General features: G+C 41.1%; 1 protein-coding gene across 3 annotated transcripts in view; it reads left to right on the top strand.

The window, feature by feature from the left end:
• The first annotated feature begins 6,364 nt into the window (after positions 1-6,364).
• AP1AR (adaptor related protein complex 1 associated regulatory protein) overlaps positions 6,365-16,765 on the top strand; it is a 40,627-nt gene continuing 30,226 nt past the window's right edge. For all 3 annotated transcript variants that reach the window (XM_001141956.6, XM_517399.7, XM_009448145.5), the window contains exon 1: positions 6,365-8,996. In XM_001141956.6, coding sequence (XP_001141956.2) covers positions 8,914-8,996 — 83 coding nt within the window. In that variant the 5' untranslated portion in view covers positions 6,365-8,913. The remainder of the gene's footprint in view (positions 8,997-16,765) is intronic.

Consider the following 16,765-nt stretch of genomic DNA (forward strand, 5'->3'; position numbering starts at 1 on the left):
ACTCTGTGTCTAGCTAAAGGTTTGCAAATGCACAATCACTGCTCTCTGTCTAGCTAATCTAGTGGGGACTTGGAGAACTTTTGTTTCTAGCTAAAGGATTGTAAATGCACCAATCACCACCCTGTGTCTAGCTCAAGGTTTGTAAATGCACCAATCAGTGCTCTGTGTCTAGCTAATCTAGTGGGGACTTGGAGAACTTTTGTGTCTAGCTAGAGGATTGTAAATGCACCAATCAGCAGTCTGTGTCTAGCTCTGGGATTGTAAACGCACCAATCAGCACCCTGTCAAAATGGACCAATCAGCTCTGTGTAAAACGGACCAATCAGCTCTGTGTAAAATGGACCAATCAGCTCTGTGTAAAATGGACCAATCAGCAGGATGTGGGTGGGGCCAGATAAGGGAATAAAAGCAGGCTGCCGGGAACCACCAGCGGTAACCGTTTTGGGTCCGTTTGCAAAGTGTGGAAGCTTTGTTCTTTGGAATAAATCTTGCCGTTGCTGTCTGTTTGGGTTTGCACTGTTTTTATGAGCTGTAACACTCACCAGGAAGGTCTGTAGCTTCACTCCTCAGACCAGCGAGACTGTGAACCCATCAGGACGAATGAACAACTCCGGACTGGAGGAACAAACAGCTCCAGACGAGCTGCATTAAAAGTTTTAACACTCACTGCGAAGGTGTGCAGCTTCACTTCTGAAGCTAGCGAGACCACAAACCCACCGGAAGGAATAAACTTCTAACACGTCCGAACGTCAGAAGGAACAAACTCCAGACAGACCATCTTTAATAACTGTAACACTCACCGCGGGGGTCTGCAGCTTCATCTTTGAAGTCAGTGAGACCAAGAACCCACCAGTGCTGGGCATACTTCCTGCCTGATGTCATAGAAAAATATTTTAGTTTTTTTAGGGTTTTTCTTGTTACCATGTGTCTTTCACACCCTTCTACATATTAGAAATTAGGAGAAATCTCTCCGTTAATTACATAATTTCAGTGTCTCTGTATTTTTGTTATTCTTTCTTTTTTTTTTTGCGGGGGCGGCGTGGGAGCGGGCAGAGTGTCTCGCTCTGTCGCCCACGCTGGAGTGCAGTGGCGCAATCTTGGCTCACTGCAAGCTCTGTCTCCCGGGTTCTCACCATTCTCCCGCCTCAGCCTCCTGAGTGGCTGGGACTAGAGACACCCGCCACCACACCTGGCTAATTTTTTGTATTTTTAATAGAGACAGGGTTTCGCCGTGTTAGCAGGAATGGTCTTGATCTCCTGACCTCGTGATCCTCCCTCAGCCTGCCAAAGTGCGGAGATTACAGGTGTGAGCCACCACACCCGGCCAGTTCTGTTTCATTTTAATAGCTCCTTAGTATTTCGTTGCTTTTTATGGCATCAATCATTGTAAATACGCTTATTTTATAGCGTCCATCTGATTTCTTTGGTGTATTTATTTTATAAATTGAATGGGTTTTTTTTTCCTGCTATTCCTTAATGTCTGCCAATACTCAGTCATGGCATTTTGTGATTGCAGGCTCATTTTCAGTGTGGCTTTATATCTGTGGGAATCTTGTACAACCTAGATAAAAGGTATGTCTACCCAGAGTAACTTTTTTGCTTTCCAAGAAATCTCAAGGACATTGCTGCCCCAAACCACTTTCTTTTTCTTTTTCTTTTCTTTTTTTTGAGACAGAGTCTCACTCTTGTCAGGAGGCTGGAGTGCAATGGTATGATCTCAGCTCTGCCTCCCGAGTTCAAGTCATTCTCCTGCCTCTGCCTCTGCCTCTGCCTCCCAAGTGGCTGGAATTGTGGGCGCCCACCACCACACCCAGCTAGTTTTTGTATTTTTAGTAGAAATGGGGTTTCATCATGTGGGCCAGGCTGGTCTTGAACTCCTGACCTCAAGTGATCAGCATGCCTTGGCCCCCCAAAGTGCTGGGATTACAGGTGTGAGTCACCGTGCCTGGCCCCAAACGACTTTTTATGTTAATATCTGGCCTGGGGTTCCAAGACCCTAAGGTTAATGTGAATTCCAACTCTTTTAACTAGAAAGAAGACAGGCCTTTTTTTCCAACTCAGATCACACCCATAGTAATAAACTTTCCCCCAAAAGCTATTGAAAAAAAAATTAAGTAGTAACAAATTTCTGTTTTCATCTCCCAGTAGACTAGGTGGCTTTTATCCGGAGTGAGATCTTCTAAGGGTTCTGGGTTTATGTATACTTCTCAGGCTCCTCCCTTTATGTGGGTCCAAGGCTTTGTCTCTTGTCCCAGGGTGGATGTTAAAACATGTGCCAGTTATGATCTATCCTCTTTGCTCTGATTTTTTATTCTAGAACTGGACTCTGCAGACACCCCTTCTCATTCATTGGCTGATTCTATGTTAGGATCTCCCAATAAAGGGTGTTGCAGGGACACTGCAAGGGTGGAAGAAGTGGCATTCTTTTTCCTCTGTTCTGTTTATATAGTGGCAAGTGGATCAGCAGGAAGGAATCCTGGCAGTGTTTATCACAGTGGCCGTAGCCCTCCTGCTTCAGTGGCTAGTGCTTCCTAGCCTACGCAGGGAGTTCATGGGTAGGCAACTTCTATTATGCTCTCCCTTACCGTAGTGGCAGGCAGCATGTTTCTATGGCATCCGTAATTCTTATCAGAAACTTGAATATCTAGCTTGTAGGGCCTTCCTCTAACTTTCTAAATTCTTTCCTTGTTCACTTTTCTTCAGTTCCAGTGGTGGTTGCTACTCCCTGCAGGAGCTACATCTGTTTGACTTAGATTTTCCTTCTAGCATTAACCACCACTGACCTACTTACTGATTCTCATATTAAATTTCCCTTGTTCGAATTACTAGTGTGGTTTCCAACTAGGCAAGAGAGATCTGGAACAAACTCTGCCTAGAGGAAGGACTCCATATTAATCGTGTAACTGTTCCTATTTATCCCTCATCCCTCTCTTTGTGAAATGTGTATGTTGGGTGATCAAAGAAGGAAGCAAATTACTTAGTGTGCATTGTACTCAGTGTTACTAACTAATGAAGCTCATCTCACATACATCCATAGGCCAGAAAAAATGAGTTGCTGGTGACTGAGCCAATAGTTAAATAACTTTCCCTTTTATCTCTAAGAACATCTTTTTGTGCCTTTTTTCTTGGAAAATTACTCAAATGATCTACTTAACTAGTTATGCAAATATAAAGTAAAAGAGCATCATGAGAAATAAATTTGAGAGAAGTGATTTTAAAGAGCCAAAATACTCTGCGTGATAGTGTAAAAAGTTGTTTGCATTATATAAAGTGTTAGTTGTCTTGGACTTTTTTTGGACAAATGTTTGTTCATTAACTATTAATTTAAGCTGTGATGTGTCTGCAAAATGTTATTTATTCTTATGGAAATGTGCTCTTGTTCAAGCCATTGTTGAGTACGTGGGAGCTGAAACTAGACTTGGTGCACCAAAATTCTCACTTATAATGGAAGGAAATATGTACAAATGAATTAGGCAATGTCGAGGCTGGTTCAATTTAAACCTGAACTGGCTTATTGGTCTTTCATATGGTATTATTTAAGACTGAATAAATAAGACTTTAGGAACAATAATGATACTAGCTTGTCGTATTAAGAAGAAATTATTCCATTTGGGTTCCCAGGACAATACACACCTAATTGGTAGGGACTGAGGTCTCCCTTTAAGTCAGAGGATATTCTCACTTATAATCATCTGGGAAAGAGGCAAATCATGGGACAGACAAGGCCTGAGAGTTGGGGAATTTTTCCTCTACCTATGCCACATTTTCTTGGAGCCTGATTTCAAGTAGTGGTGTGAAGTGTGCCTGAGGACTGTTTAAGAGACAGAAATTTTAAAAGGCATTTTGTATTGGATGACAGGAATGTAGCTACAAAGGAAAGTATAATATTGATGAAAATTTCCTTCGATCTGTGGATAATAACACCTACTATTTATATTTATGGTATTTTAGATAATTACAGTATAGCCTATTTAGTACATTATAGAAATTATAACATAACTATATTATACTAAGTACTTGATAGTGCTTAATAATTTATCCTAACAACAAAGGCAAATTTTGTTTAGTGCTTAATCATTTATCCTAACAACGAAGGCAAAATTTATCTCATTATCTCCATTTTATAGTAGTCATATCTAGTACTCTGTATAAATTTTGGTAATCGAAACTATGCTCAGTGAGTTAAAAGTACGACTTTGTGTCCATATTTGGAACAATGTCGTAATGGAGAACACAGAATTCTTCCCTTTGCAGGGACCACATAACCTCCACAGCACACATAACCTCCACACCACACATAATAGTAGCAAATGATCTCAAAATGACAAAAAGTGATTAGCAGTCAATAGAGAAGAAGTTCTGAGCAGAGAAGAGATTCAGATTTGGAACCACATAATCCAGAAGACAATTAGGGGTACACTTTGCATCCTGACGGACTCCGGAGCACCTACGAGAAAAGATCTTTCCCTTCAACTTCAGAATAAAATACTTGAGAGAAGAAAATGTTGTGGGTTTTTTTTTTAACTTGTATTTTAGGTTCAGGAATACATGTGCAGGTTCGTTATATAGATAAACTCATATCACAGGGATTTGTTGTGCAGATTATTTCGTCACCCAGGTATTAAGCCTAGTACCCAAGAGAATTTTGAAAGGGATGGGGAAGAAGGTGAGAAGATCTGCTACCTGTAAGCAAGTGGGATGTCTCTAGCAAGCTGACAGTAATCACTGTAGATAGTCTTTCTTTTTTGAGACAAGGTCTGGCTTGTCACCCAGGCTGGAGGGCAGTGGTTAGATCTCGGCTTATTGCAGCCTTGACTTTCTGAGCTCAAGCAATTCTCCCACCTCAGCCTCCTGAGTAGCTGAGAATACAGGCACATGCCGCCACACCTATTTTTTGTAGAGACAGGCTCTTGCCATGTTGCCAAGGCTGGTCTTGAACTCCTGGACTCAAGTCATCTGCCCACCTCAGCCTCCGAAAATTCTGGGATTACAGGCGTAAGCCACTGTGCTTGGTCCCACTGTAGATAATCTTAAGTGTTTGTGTATCTTACTGACAAGTTAAATATTCTGCGTAGCCAACTGTCATATAAATGAACTTTCTGAAATGATGAGGTCTTGCTATGTTCCCCAGGCTGAACGCAAACTCCTGGGCTCAAACCATCCTCCTACCTCCACCTTCTGAGTAGCTGGGACTACAGTTACGTGCCACCACACCCAGCTCTAAATGAACTCTCTAGCAATGATGAATTAAACTTATAAATCTTATCAGAATACATGTGACTATGGTCGTTACTGATTTTATACCCATGTCCAAATATAAGAGTCGAGGAAGCAGTACTGAAGCATGGCAGAAGGCACAAGTCTGTCAGGAGGCCTGAGTTTTCTTCATATTATACTTTTAATTCATTGTATGACCTTGAGCAAATCATTTAATTCCTCAAAGACTACTCTTTCTCAACCATAAAATGAAGTTTATCTGCCTCTCAAACATCCATTCCAGTTACGGGGTTTTCCCCTGCTAATTCTGTTTAACTAAAAGCAGATCATCACTTAACTGAATGTTTAAAAAGTCTTAAAACTTACCATGAAGATTCTTGATGTCAAATTTGGTGAAAAATTGCACAACGATAAATTCCAATAACCTCTAAGATTAGCTTGGTAATTTATTTAATACATTTGTAGGAAAAAAATTAAGTAGCTCCCCTGAATTTAATATAATCTACCCATATTCAAGTTATCATTACTTTCGGAGACAGCCAAATGCCTAGGCAGACAAAAAGGGGTCCCCAGAAAAATCTCCCACCTGCCCCACAAGTGTTTACATCAGATGCTTCTGTGCAGATGAGGGAACCTGCCCAGTGCCTTGTGTGAACATGCCCATATGCGCACTGGGGGAATGGGGTGGAACCAGGGCAGGGGAAGGAGGCTGGCCTCTTCAGTTCCTATGTGGTGGCTTGGGATTCAATCTGTGAGGTGCCTTTTCAGTCCCTGTGCAGTAGCCTGGGATTCAGTCTATGAGGTGGGGGCCTGATAACAGGACTCTATCTCGCTTTGGTGAGTTTTTTCTCTTTTTCCTTTTGCCCAATAAAATCCTGCTCTACTCACCCTTCAATGTGTCCACGTGTCTAAGTTTTCCTTGTCATGTGACAAGAACCTGGTTTTAGCTGAACTGCGGGGCAAAATTCTGCATTTCTAAATGCTTGCTTTTGTGATCAAACTTTAATTGAACTGGTTATCAATCTTTCCTACTGAAGGGTCAGATTTAAACATTTTTTTCTGATTACAGAAGTATTAAATAATAATTGTCAAAATTGAGAAAATAGAGAAGAGAAATAAAGCTCCCAACATTCACAGTCTTGAAATAATTACTGTTAGCATTTTGATATTTACCATCCAGCCTTTATTTTCAAGAAACACGTGTAAGAAAGAATGTAAGAATGTATATGTTTTGTTTTAAACATCATTTGGAACATACATATAATTTTCTATCCTGATTTTTCACACATTATTCAGCAAGCATTTTTCCATATTATTGTTTTAAAAAATATATTTATTATGCCTATATAACAAGAATACACCAGCAAATTTAATCATCCTTCAATTTTTGAGCATTTAGTTTGTTTCTGGCTCTTGGTATTTCCGAATAATTTCTCAGAATGAGTTTCATTATCTGCAGCAGTTTAGAATAGTACCATTTCATTGTATCCTTGCAAATACTGAATATTTCTAACTGTAAAGCTTTGTTAACTTGACAAGTGAATCAATACAAATGACTAAAACATGCATTTTAATTTGCATTATTTTGCTTAGTGAAGTTTTTAAATGTCTTATTCATTTGTATTGCTTCTGAGGATCATTCATATCCTTAACTGAGAGACCAGATTTACTATAAAAAAATTATTTTTAAGTGAGATTTAGTTTTAATAAAGGTTTATAGAATGCCTATAGGAAGTGCTCTGTCAAGTCTATAGCTGTATTTTTTTAATCAAACTTTTTATATTGAGACAATTGTGTCACATGCAGTTTTAAGAAATAATATACAGATGACCGTGTATATCTTTAATCTAGTTTCCCCCAGTGGTGACATGTTACAAAACTATTCCAATATCACAACCAGAATACTGACATTAATATAGACAAGATGCAGGATTTCCATTCCCTGACCCATGGCAATCAATTATTCTGTTGTCCACTTACATAAATTTATCAATTCTGAGATGTTACATAATGGAATTACACAGTATATAAGCATTTGAGATTGGCTTTTTCTTTAACCATAATTTCCTACAGATTCATTTCAGGGTGTGTTCATCAATACTGTGTTCCTATTTGTTACTAAATATTCCATAGGATAGATGTACCAGTTTCTGTAAACATTTATAGTTGAATTTTAATGACTATTTCATTAATACATTTGTCTAATTTCAGGGGTTGGAAGGAGAAAAGAAAATGCATTCACTAGGAAGTCATTCGGTCATCCCAACATTCACTGAAAGCAAACCATTGGGACAAATGTTATCCTATGCTTCTGATTACAAAACAACTAAAACCCAAATAAAATAAACATTAGTAAGTAGCAGTGCTAAGATTGAAACCAGATACGTATTTAAAGAAGCAAGAAAATGAGTTCAGAGAACATTTTATCATCAATAAAAACTTTCTAACATGTAACAATTTTTCTAGGTTTAATTAAACAGGCTAAAAACTTGATGTGTCCAGTCCATGAGAGCATCCTCCTATCCACTGGACTAGGTGTCTACTAAACCACATCTTATATCTATTGTGAGGCCAACTGTCTTGAGGCCAAATAAGACACGAATTATATGGTAGCACTTGAGAGGGCTGCGGACACATTAGAGCAGCTTTCTCTTCCCATCTACAGCAGTTCTGGGCAGCATGCTTGGAATGGCAACGCTGGCGTCCCCGAAAAACCCCAGCCCTCTTGCCAATTTCCTCTGAACCCCAACTACCCAACCCAAAATTATGTGAAGATCTGATTTTCAAACAAAACGAGGCCAATAATGCACCATTATTACGTTTCCCTAAAACATTAACAGTATGGAAATTAAGACACAAACCAGAGACCGGAAAAAAATCTTGGTGCGTTCAAAGTAACTTCAATCAGTTCCCGACTCTATTTTCCGCTTATGGTGCAATATTAACAAAAACTAAGCACACCGTGCAGAGAAACGCCCCTTCGCACTTATGACTTCCGGCCTGGGACTCTGGCTCCTCACACGCCTTTGATACAAAGTTCGAAGGCTGAGCCTTAACCATGCCACGCCCAGCGTGCTCCGGACGAGGATGCCCGAAACTGCAATGAGAGAGGGAAATTTCCTAGTCAGGTCAAGGTCCAACAAAACAAACGTCCGCACGCAGGAATTGAACCGTCTCGCAGGCAGAGGCGGCTGAACAAGGAGCGAGCGGAAGTGACGCACAGGCCGGTCGCCGGAGAAGGCGGGGCACCGAGGTAGCGCGCCCAATTGGGGCGCGGGAGAGGCCGGGGGTGTGGCAGCGTTGGCGGCGAGCAGGGGCCTGGGCGCGCTGGGGGCGGGGCCAGGGTGCTCGGCTCGCGGGGACTGGCCTCCTTCGGCAGCTGGAGGCGGTCACTCACGCTGGGCTAGGAGCTGAGGCGAGAAGGGCCATGCGGACGGCGAGGGAGTCCAGAGCCTTGAGCCCGGTGCTCCTCCCTCGCGCAGCGGTGGCTCTGCGGCCGCTGGAGTAAACACTGCCTTTGTTCCCTAGCGCCTCGTCTTTCGTCGCCCCGTCCCCTCACGCCGCCGGGCTCTGGCCGGCCCGCCCTCGGTCCTTGAACCCCATTTCGGCTCGTGCCGTGCGGATGCGGCTGCCGGGCCTGGGTTTGGGCATTGAGCGGGAGGAGGAGGAGGAGCGGCGGCGCCTGGGCGGCATGCGATGGGGAACTGCTGCTGGACGCAGTGCTTCGGACTGCTTCGCAAGGAAGCGGGGCGGCTGCAGCGAGTAGGCGGCGGCGGAGGGTAAGCCCGCTGGGGGAGGGGCCCGGCCCCCGTGGCTCCTCCTCTTCGGCCCCCGGCGGGGAATCCCTTTCACCGTCCCCCGGCGGCTGGAGGTGGCGGTCGAGAGCCCTGCTACGCTCACTGCTTAGCAGACGTCAGACTGGTGGTCGTCTTGGAGGCCCAGTCTGGGGTCCGGTCTTGGGGCCTCCTCGGAAAGAGATAGAAGAGGGGGCGGGGTGTCCCTCCTGCCAGGGCGCCCTGTCACGCGGGGAAGGAGTCACGGGAGACATCATCTCCAGGAAACAAGGGGTAGCCTCGCGCTAATGGGCTGTAGGACCGGCTCCACGGCAACCTGGACACACCCTGCGCTGAGCTTAGGTTTAACGCCAAAGCTAGTATCCCTGTATCTGACCCTCTCTTTAGCCCTGGCAGAGCAGGTGGGATCTGGCTCCGGAGTTAATGCCTCAGATTGATTTTAAGTAGAAGTCATTTGGATGCTGGAGTAAAATAAGGTTCCAGATACTGATGAACTCTGGTAGCTACAAAGACTTGCTGAATTGCAGAGTTCCCAATGGGCATTCAGATTCTTGGTGCTCATAACTACAGGGACAATGTGTAATTTTTTCGTATTAAGTTTTTGAAATTTCGAGAGGAATTCCTTGCCCTGATTGCTACTCAAACGTCCTGTAACATTAGGTAAATTGCAGTCCTTCTGAACTTCACTTCTCTTGAGTAAACCTGGGATATTGCTTAGGTTTTGTATATGCACCATCCACAGAATAGTAATTTCATAATTCTGTTTTTGTGTTTTTTTATTTCATATATGTTGAAAAAATTAGAGCAAATTCCTTTGGGGTTGGCTTTGTTGTTATTAAATGTCCCTCCGGAATTCAAACCTAGAATTGAAAATCTGAACCAAGCCAGTTTGTGGAAGGACTAAGACTGTTTTGTACTTTTTGAAACAGATTGCTAATTTTTCATAATCTGTTCCATTTAACTAACATTATTGGGTAATAAGATGTTCAACATAAATAAATTGCAGTAAATGATCATAATTTGAATCTTTGGTAATGGAGATCTTATAAAATATAGGATTCTCATTCATTAATTAGGCATTGTGTCACCTCTCTGATACAAAATAGCTAAAGTTTTACACTAAGTATCCCTAGAATGGAAGGGCAAGGATTTGCAGTTTGTGCCTAGTGTAATATTTCGATTTCCCTAATTTGTGAGTTCTTACTCTTGAGTGGGACATGACAGTTGTTTTATCTTGTCATCCAGGATCATCTGGTTTAAGTATTTATAATTTTTGTGTGTGAATGAAACTTACAAGGTCAAGCTGCTTAAGTAGGCTTGCCCAAGAACTAGATACCACACAATCTTTGGCTTTTACTATTATTTGTAGTTGTGTTACAGGGCGTTAAATTCTAACTCTAAGAAAGTTGGTTGGTGAGGGAGCAGTACTTACATTCTAAATGGATAAGCAAAAAACTTTATATTTGACTTTGGACTACATGATGTGTCTGTGGACTTTAGTTTTGTTTTTTTCATGTGGTCTCCGTAGAGTACAGCATTAAAATTGTAGGTTCTACTCCCTCAGCTCGTGAGCTTGGCAGCACAGGGAGGTGGCAGGAGGAAATCCATGAATCAGCGTGAGTGTTAGTTGTCTGTAGATATGCCATAAAAACATAAGCAGGTGGAGTATTTCTTTTTTTTTTTTTTTTTTGAGACGGAGTCTCGCTCTGTCGCCCAGGCTGGAGTGCAGTGGCGCGCGATCTCGGCTCACTGCAACCTTCGCCTCCCGGGTTCACGCCATTCTCCTGCCTCAGCCTCCTGAGTAGCTGGGACTGCAGGCGCCCGCCCCCATGCCCGGCTAATTTTTTTGTATTTTTAGTAGAGACCGGGTTTCACCCTGTTAGCCAGAATGGTCTTGATCTCCTGACCTCATGATCCGCCAGCATTGGCCTCCCAAAGTGCTGGGATTACAGGCATGAGCCACCGCGCCCGGCCAGCAGGTTGAGTATTTCTTATCTGAAATACTTGCTTTGGAGTTCAGATTTTTATTCAGATTTTGGAATATATGCATTATATATTGGTGTAGTATCTGAAAATCTGAAATCCAGAATTCTCCAATGAACATTTCCTTTGAGTAACATGTTGGCACTCAAAAAGTTTCAGATTTTGAAACATTTCAGATTTTGGGTTTTGGGGTTAGGTATACTCAACTTGTGGTTGGATTTTTACTGTTTGTGGGCAAAGCTCTTTGAACAAGTCCTGTGGAGGCAGTGAGAGTTTATAGGTTGTGGACACTGTCATCTAAAATTATATAATGGTGATATTGATCCTATTACTTTAAGTCTATAAACAGGATTTGACGGTTCCCTTACTTGAATTTTCTGATTAACTTATTGTTTAACATCAATTTTAATACTGTTGTAGCAGCTTCCAGTAAGCATGTAGAGACAGATGGATATAGTTACTTGTGCAGTAAGGTTAAACTCTTATTTTAGTTGTTTTTTTTTTTATCAACTGTTTTGATTTTCTTTCAAGTATAGGTCTGGATAGTTAGTAGTTCTTCTAAAGGTGAAAAAGTTGAGGAATAATCACAAAAACTTGATTTGATCCTATATGTCTTTGTAGTGACCACAAAAGAAGAGGGTGTCCTCAATTTTTTAGCTTGATTTAAGCTAGACTTCACAGGGAAGCCTTATGATCTAAGGCCTGGTTTCTGAGTCTTGCAGATTGACATACCCCTGAGAAATCTCAAAATCAGATCACTCGTTTTTTTACTATTTTAATCTCAAAACCAGAATTACCACTTTTTCCAGTTTATAAAATACTAGGGAATTCTAGTATTGTGTATTCTAGGATATCTGTTTCACCAGTCAAAATATCAATATCAGTGTTGAGGTATGTTGGAAACCCTACTACTAATGAAGTCATTTGGTGATTAAAGCAGAGAGAATTAAATATCTTTAAGGAATAAAACTTAGGCATCCTAATGAGTCATACTTCTTCACTGGAGTTTTGCCCGCCAACACTTTCTACAGGGCTCCATCTGCTGGTCAGTTCTCTTGTTTCTCTGAGCAGGCCTTTGTATAGACTTAGTTTTTTCTTTCTCAGATAGAAGACCCAATTAAGTTTTGTTGTGTTGTATTTAATTCATATTTCTATATTACTGTATAATTCCACATAGTGATTCCGCTTAAGATAAACTAGTTTTTATAGAAAGGTAAACCATATTTTGTATCCTCATCAATATGTAACATTTGTTGGCCTTTTTGGCTCCAGCAGCCAAGTTGCTTTCAGGCAATAGTTTACAGTGATTTGCTTTTCCATTCCTAGTAAAAATGATTTTAATAATAACTGACAACATTCCGTTACTTCCTATGTGCCAGGCACTGTTCTAAGTACTTTATATTATCTCACTTATTCCTCCCTGCAATCCTGTGAGGCAAGTAAGTATATATATTATATATATTATAGGTTGAAAACTGAAACTTAGAAAGTTGAACTTTCCCAAGATAGCAGAGCTGGGATTGCAACCCAGGTCCCTCTGAATTCAGAGTTCTTATCCTTAACCACCACAAATGGTTCATGGCACTTTATTCTATAGGTAAACATTTGGTTGCTATCTCTCTCATTGCAGTATCTTGAACGTTGTCACCAGAAGAACTTATGAATATACCTGAACAACTTGACTCTTTATTCTGTGTACTAAGCTGTCTTTTTCTTGAAACTATTCACTTGACTTCCACAATATCACCTTTATCTTATTTTCCTGTTTCTCTCCTAGCTATTCTTACTCTGTCTATTAAATGTGGAGATTTTCTTGTCTTCTCTTTTTTAATTTCCTTCATATGTGTATTACCTGCCCCTGAAGAAATTTTACCCATTCCTATGATTTCAACCACCACTACTTCCAAATCTCATCTTCTGCTTGTAGATCTTTTCAGTTGTCTACCTAAGAGGCACTCTTGGATATATTCAATTAAATCTCTATATATTATTTTCAGTCTCTCCTTAAACATACTGAACCTGTTTTCTTCCTGTCTTCTGCCATAAACATTGCCTTTCAAACTGCTTAGTCAGCAGCTTCCAGACTACTCTCTCTATTGTAGCTCTCATACTTCAGCCCACCCTCCCTTCCTATCATGAGTTAGGCTTTCTAAAACCCGCATTGGATTGTTTCTTTCCTTTGCTCAGCAACTTCCATCTGCTCCCTGATTCCCATAGCTAAATTTCTAAGTCTTTTTTTTTTTTTTTTTTTCCCAAAAAGGAGTCTCGCTCTCTTGCCCAGGCTGAAATGCACTGGCACAATCCTGGCTCACTACAATCTCCGCCTCCTGAGTTCAAGTGATTGTCTTGCCTCAGCTCCGCAAGTAGCTGGGATTACAGGCACCCACCACCATGCCTGGCTAATTTTTGTATTTTTAATAGAGACAGGATTTCACCATGTTGGCCTGGCTAGTCTCGAATTCCTGACCTGAAACGATCTGCCCACCTCGGCTTCCCAAAGTGCTAGAATTACAAGCACGAGCCACTGCACCCGGCCCTAAATTTCAAAGTCTTTTTTCCTTCTGTGACAGCATGATGAATTACATGGCATTCAAATGTATGGCATACTGTCCCTTTGTATACTCAGGATGATATTTAGTTCTATATTTGGGTTTCTATAATCTCTTTGTCAAAAAATGTCAGGATACAAATCAGTGAGAAAAACATTAAAAGAATAACATTAAAGCTATTCTAATTTCAAAAAACATGTCATTCATAAATCTTAGCATTTTAACTTTTTGATAACTTACTATCCTCCCAACTACTAGTTTAAACTTTGGACAAAGCAATGTAACCTTAACCTGTTTTTACCAGTGTTATTCTCTCCCATCCTCTCACTTACCACTTTTAAAATCCTATATACCAGATGGACTGTGCTTGTTCTTGTTTTCCTAAAATACAGTGTTTTCTTTTTTTTTCCCCAAGACGGAATCTTGCCCTGTTGCCCAAGCTGGAGTGCAGTGGTGTGATCTTGCTCACCGCAACCTCCGCCTCCCAGGTTCAAGCAATTCTCCTGCCTCAGCATCCCGAGTAGCTGGGATTACAGGTGCGTGCCACCACACCTGGCTAATTTTTGTATTTTTTAGTAGAGATGGGGTTTCGCCATGTTGGCCAGGCTGGTCTCAAACTCCTGACCTCGTGATCCCCCCATCGGCCTCCTAAAGTGCTGGGATTACAGGCGTGAGCCACTGCGCCTGGCCAAATACAGTGTTTTCTAACCCTGTGCCTTTGTGGGTGATATTTATTTTCTTTTTTATTTTTATTTTTATTTTTTTTGAGACGAGGTCTCACTCTGTCACCCAGGCTGGAGTGCAGTGGTGTGATCTAGGCTTATTAAAACCTCCACCTCCCGGGCTCAAGCAATTCTACCTCAGCCTCCCAAGTAGCTGGGACTACAGGCGCAGGCCACCACGCTTGGCTAATTTTTGTATTTTTTGTAGAGACACGCAGGGTTTCACCATGTTGCCCATGCTGGTCTTGAACTCCTGAACTCAGGTGATCTGCATACTTCAGCCTCCCAAAGTGTTGTAATTACAGTTGTGAGCCACTGTGCCTGGTCTCTGTGATATTCCTTCTTTTTTTAGTTTTTTTGTGAGCTTTCACTTACCTTTACCTTACCTTACTTACCTTCCCTATGAAACCCGCTCCAAGCCCCTGAAACCATATTATCTCCCTGAGGAAATAATATTTTCTACAGGCTTATTTTTGCTCTATATCAAGGGTTGGCAAACTTTTTCTGTAATGGGCCAGATAATATGTATTTTAGGGTTGGCAGGTGGTGTGGTCTGTCACAACTACTGAACTTGCCTGTTTTAGTGCAAGAGCAGCCATAGACAGCATTTCAACAAATGAGTGTGGCTATATTTCAATGCAACTTTATTTACAAAAATAGGCAGAGGGCCAGATTTGGCCAGTGGGCCATAGTTGCCAACTCCTGGTACCATATGTACCATGATGTACGCTAAGAGCTCCTCAAGGAGGTCAAGGACTGTGTTTTATCACTCTCTCCATTCTCAGTATCTTACATTTGTTGAATGAACAGCCAGAAGAGTTATTTGAACTTGCAGGATCTACAAAACTACAATTTCTCCTATCCTTCATTTTTTTTAAGGCCTAAAGATAATTCCCTAACTTTGGCAAAAACACCACATACCCAGATACTTAAACACATATCCTACCAGTTTTATATTGACTCACTATTTTTTTTTAAAGAGATCATATTGAGTACCTTTGAGAATTTTAAAAATATTTATTATAATATATATTGCTAAAATATAGAAATCAATAGTGTCAGCATTAGAAGATTTATTTTGGTTCTGCATGTTTTTCAGTTTTGAAAAAAATATAAAAGTGTAAGATGTTTCTCTTGGAATTTCAGAAGATAGGAAGGAAAACAGTAGTGCATTTAAATGGATATGGATTTTTTAAACATTCTTTGTTAAACCTTAAAGACTCCCTAAGACTCTGTTCTGAACATCATTCCATTTTTCCCTAATACATTTTTAGTCTTTAATGTACTTTTCCTGGGTAATGGTACTTCACCTACTACTTATATGCTAATAAGTTTAGTCATCTCAGTCTGAGCTCTGAAATATCTAATTGCTACTGTGTAGTTCCACTTATCTATCAAACATAACTGTAAATTAATTTTGTGAAGCTGAATTCATCTTTGTTTCCTTCTCATAGCCCTTTCCTCCTTTTTCCTCTTTAAGCCCCAGCCTTTTCTACTACTTCGTTCCCTACCTTGTGAGTGGTATCTGTAGTCACCTAAGCCATGAAACTAAGAACTGTATCAAGTTCTTTCCTGTTACTCACCCTTCAAACCCAGGTTATCAAGTCCCTGCCTTCTGAATGGCCCCTACATGTTAGATCTTTCTAACATCTATATCCTCTCTGCCTTAAAACAGACCCTTTTGTCCTCTATATTTGTAGTTCTACCCTCCTGATAAGCCCTTTTGAACTTGTGTCTCCCTAATCTGAAAACCAAAAGGAAAGCAACATGAAACCTTATGTAGACTCCAACATCTCCCTCTAGCTGTTACCCTGACTACCATGTCTCCCTCCAGCTATTAACCCTATCTCCTATCTTTTCCCTTAAATATGTTTCTTAGGAATTGTCTGGTCTTGCCTAGTCTTGATGTCTTCTTGAGAAGTGTTTCCTCACTTCTCACTCAGTCTTCAAAGTAACCTAATGTTCACCTTTCCTGCTGCTGCTCCCCTCTGCATATTCATTTTCTTCTCAGTCATGACATTTTGGAGTCCTTCAAAACTTCTGTTAGACTCTTCTCACACTATACTCTCCTTAAAGAGTGACATGCATATAGCTGCTAACTTAGGGGTTGTCTTTGACACTGTTCCCCATCATCCCATGTTTCCAGTCCATCCTCAAGACCAGATGATGTTTTTTTTATCTCTTAAATAACTTTTCAGTCCACCCACTTCTCTCGCTGCTGCCACATTAATCCAGGCTGTCGTCATTTGTTGCCTAGATTTCCAGTAATTCTGTGTGTATTCCTCGTTCACCATTCTCTGACACTACTTTGTTTTCCTTCATGGCGCTTACCACTCCATGACTTTGTAGACTCTGAGCATTTGTTTGTCTGTTGACTGTTCTCCCTTAATAGAGTATAAATTTCATGTGGTCAGAGACTTTGTTTGTTCCTGTATTTCCAGTGTACCAGTGGTGCTTGCCTAGTAGGTGCTCAATAAATATTTGTTGACTGAGTGAATAG

The sequence above is a fragment of the Pan troglodytes genome, chromosome 3 (genome assembly GCF_028858775.2).
Source record: "Pan troglodytes isolate AG18354 chromosome 3, NHGRI_mPanTro3-v2.0_pri, whole genome shotgun sequence".
NCBI lineage: Eukaryota > Metazoa > Chordata > Mammalia > Primates > Hominidae > Pan > Pan troglodytes.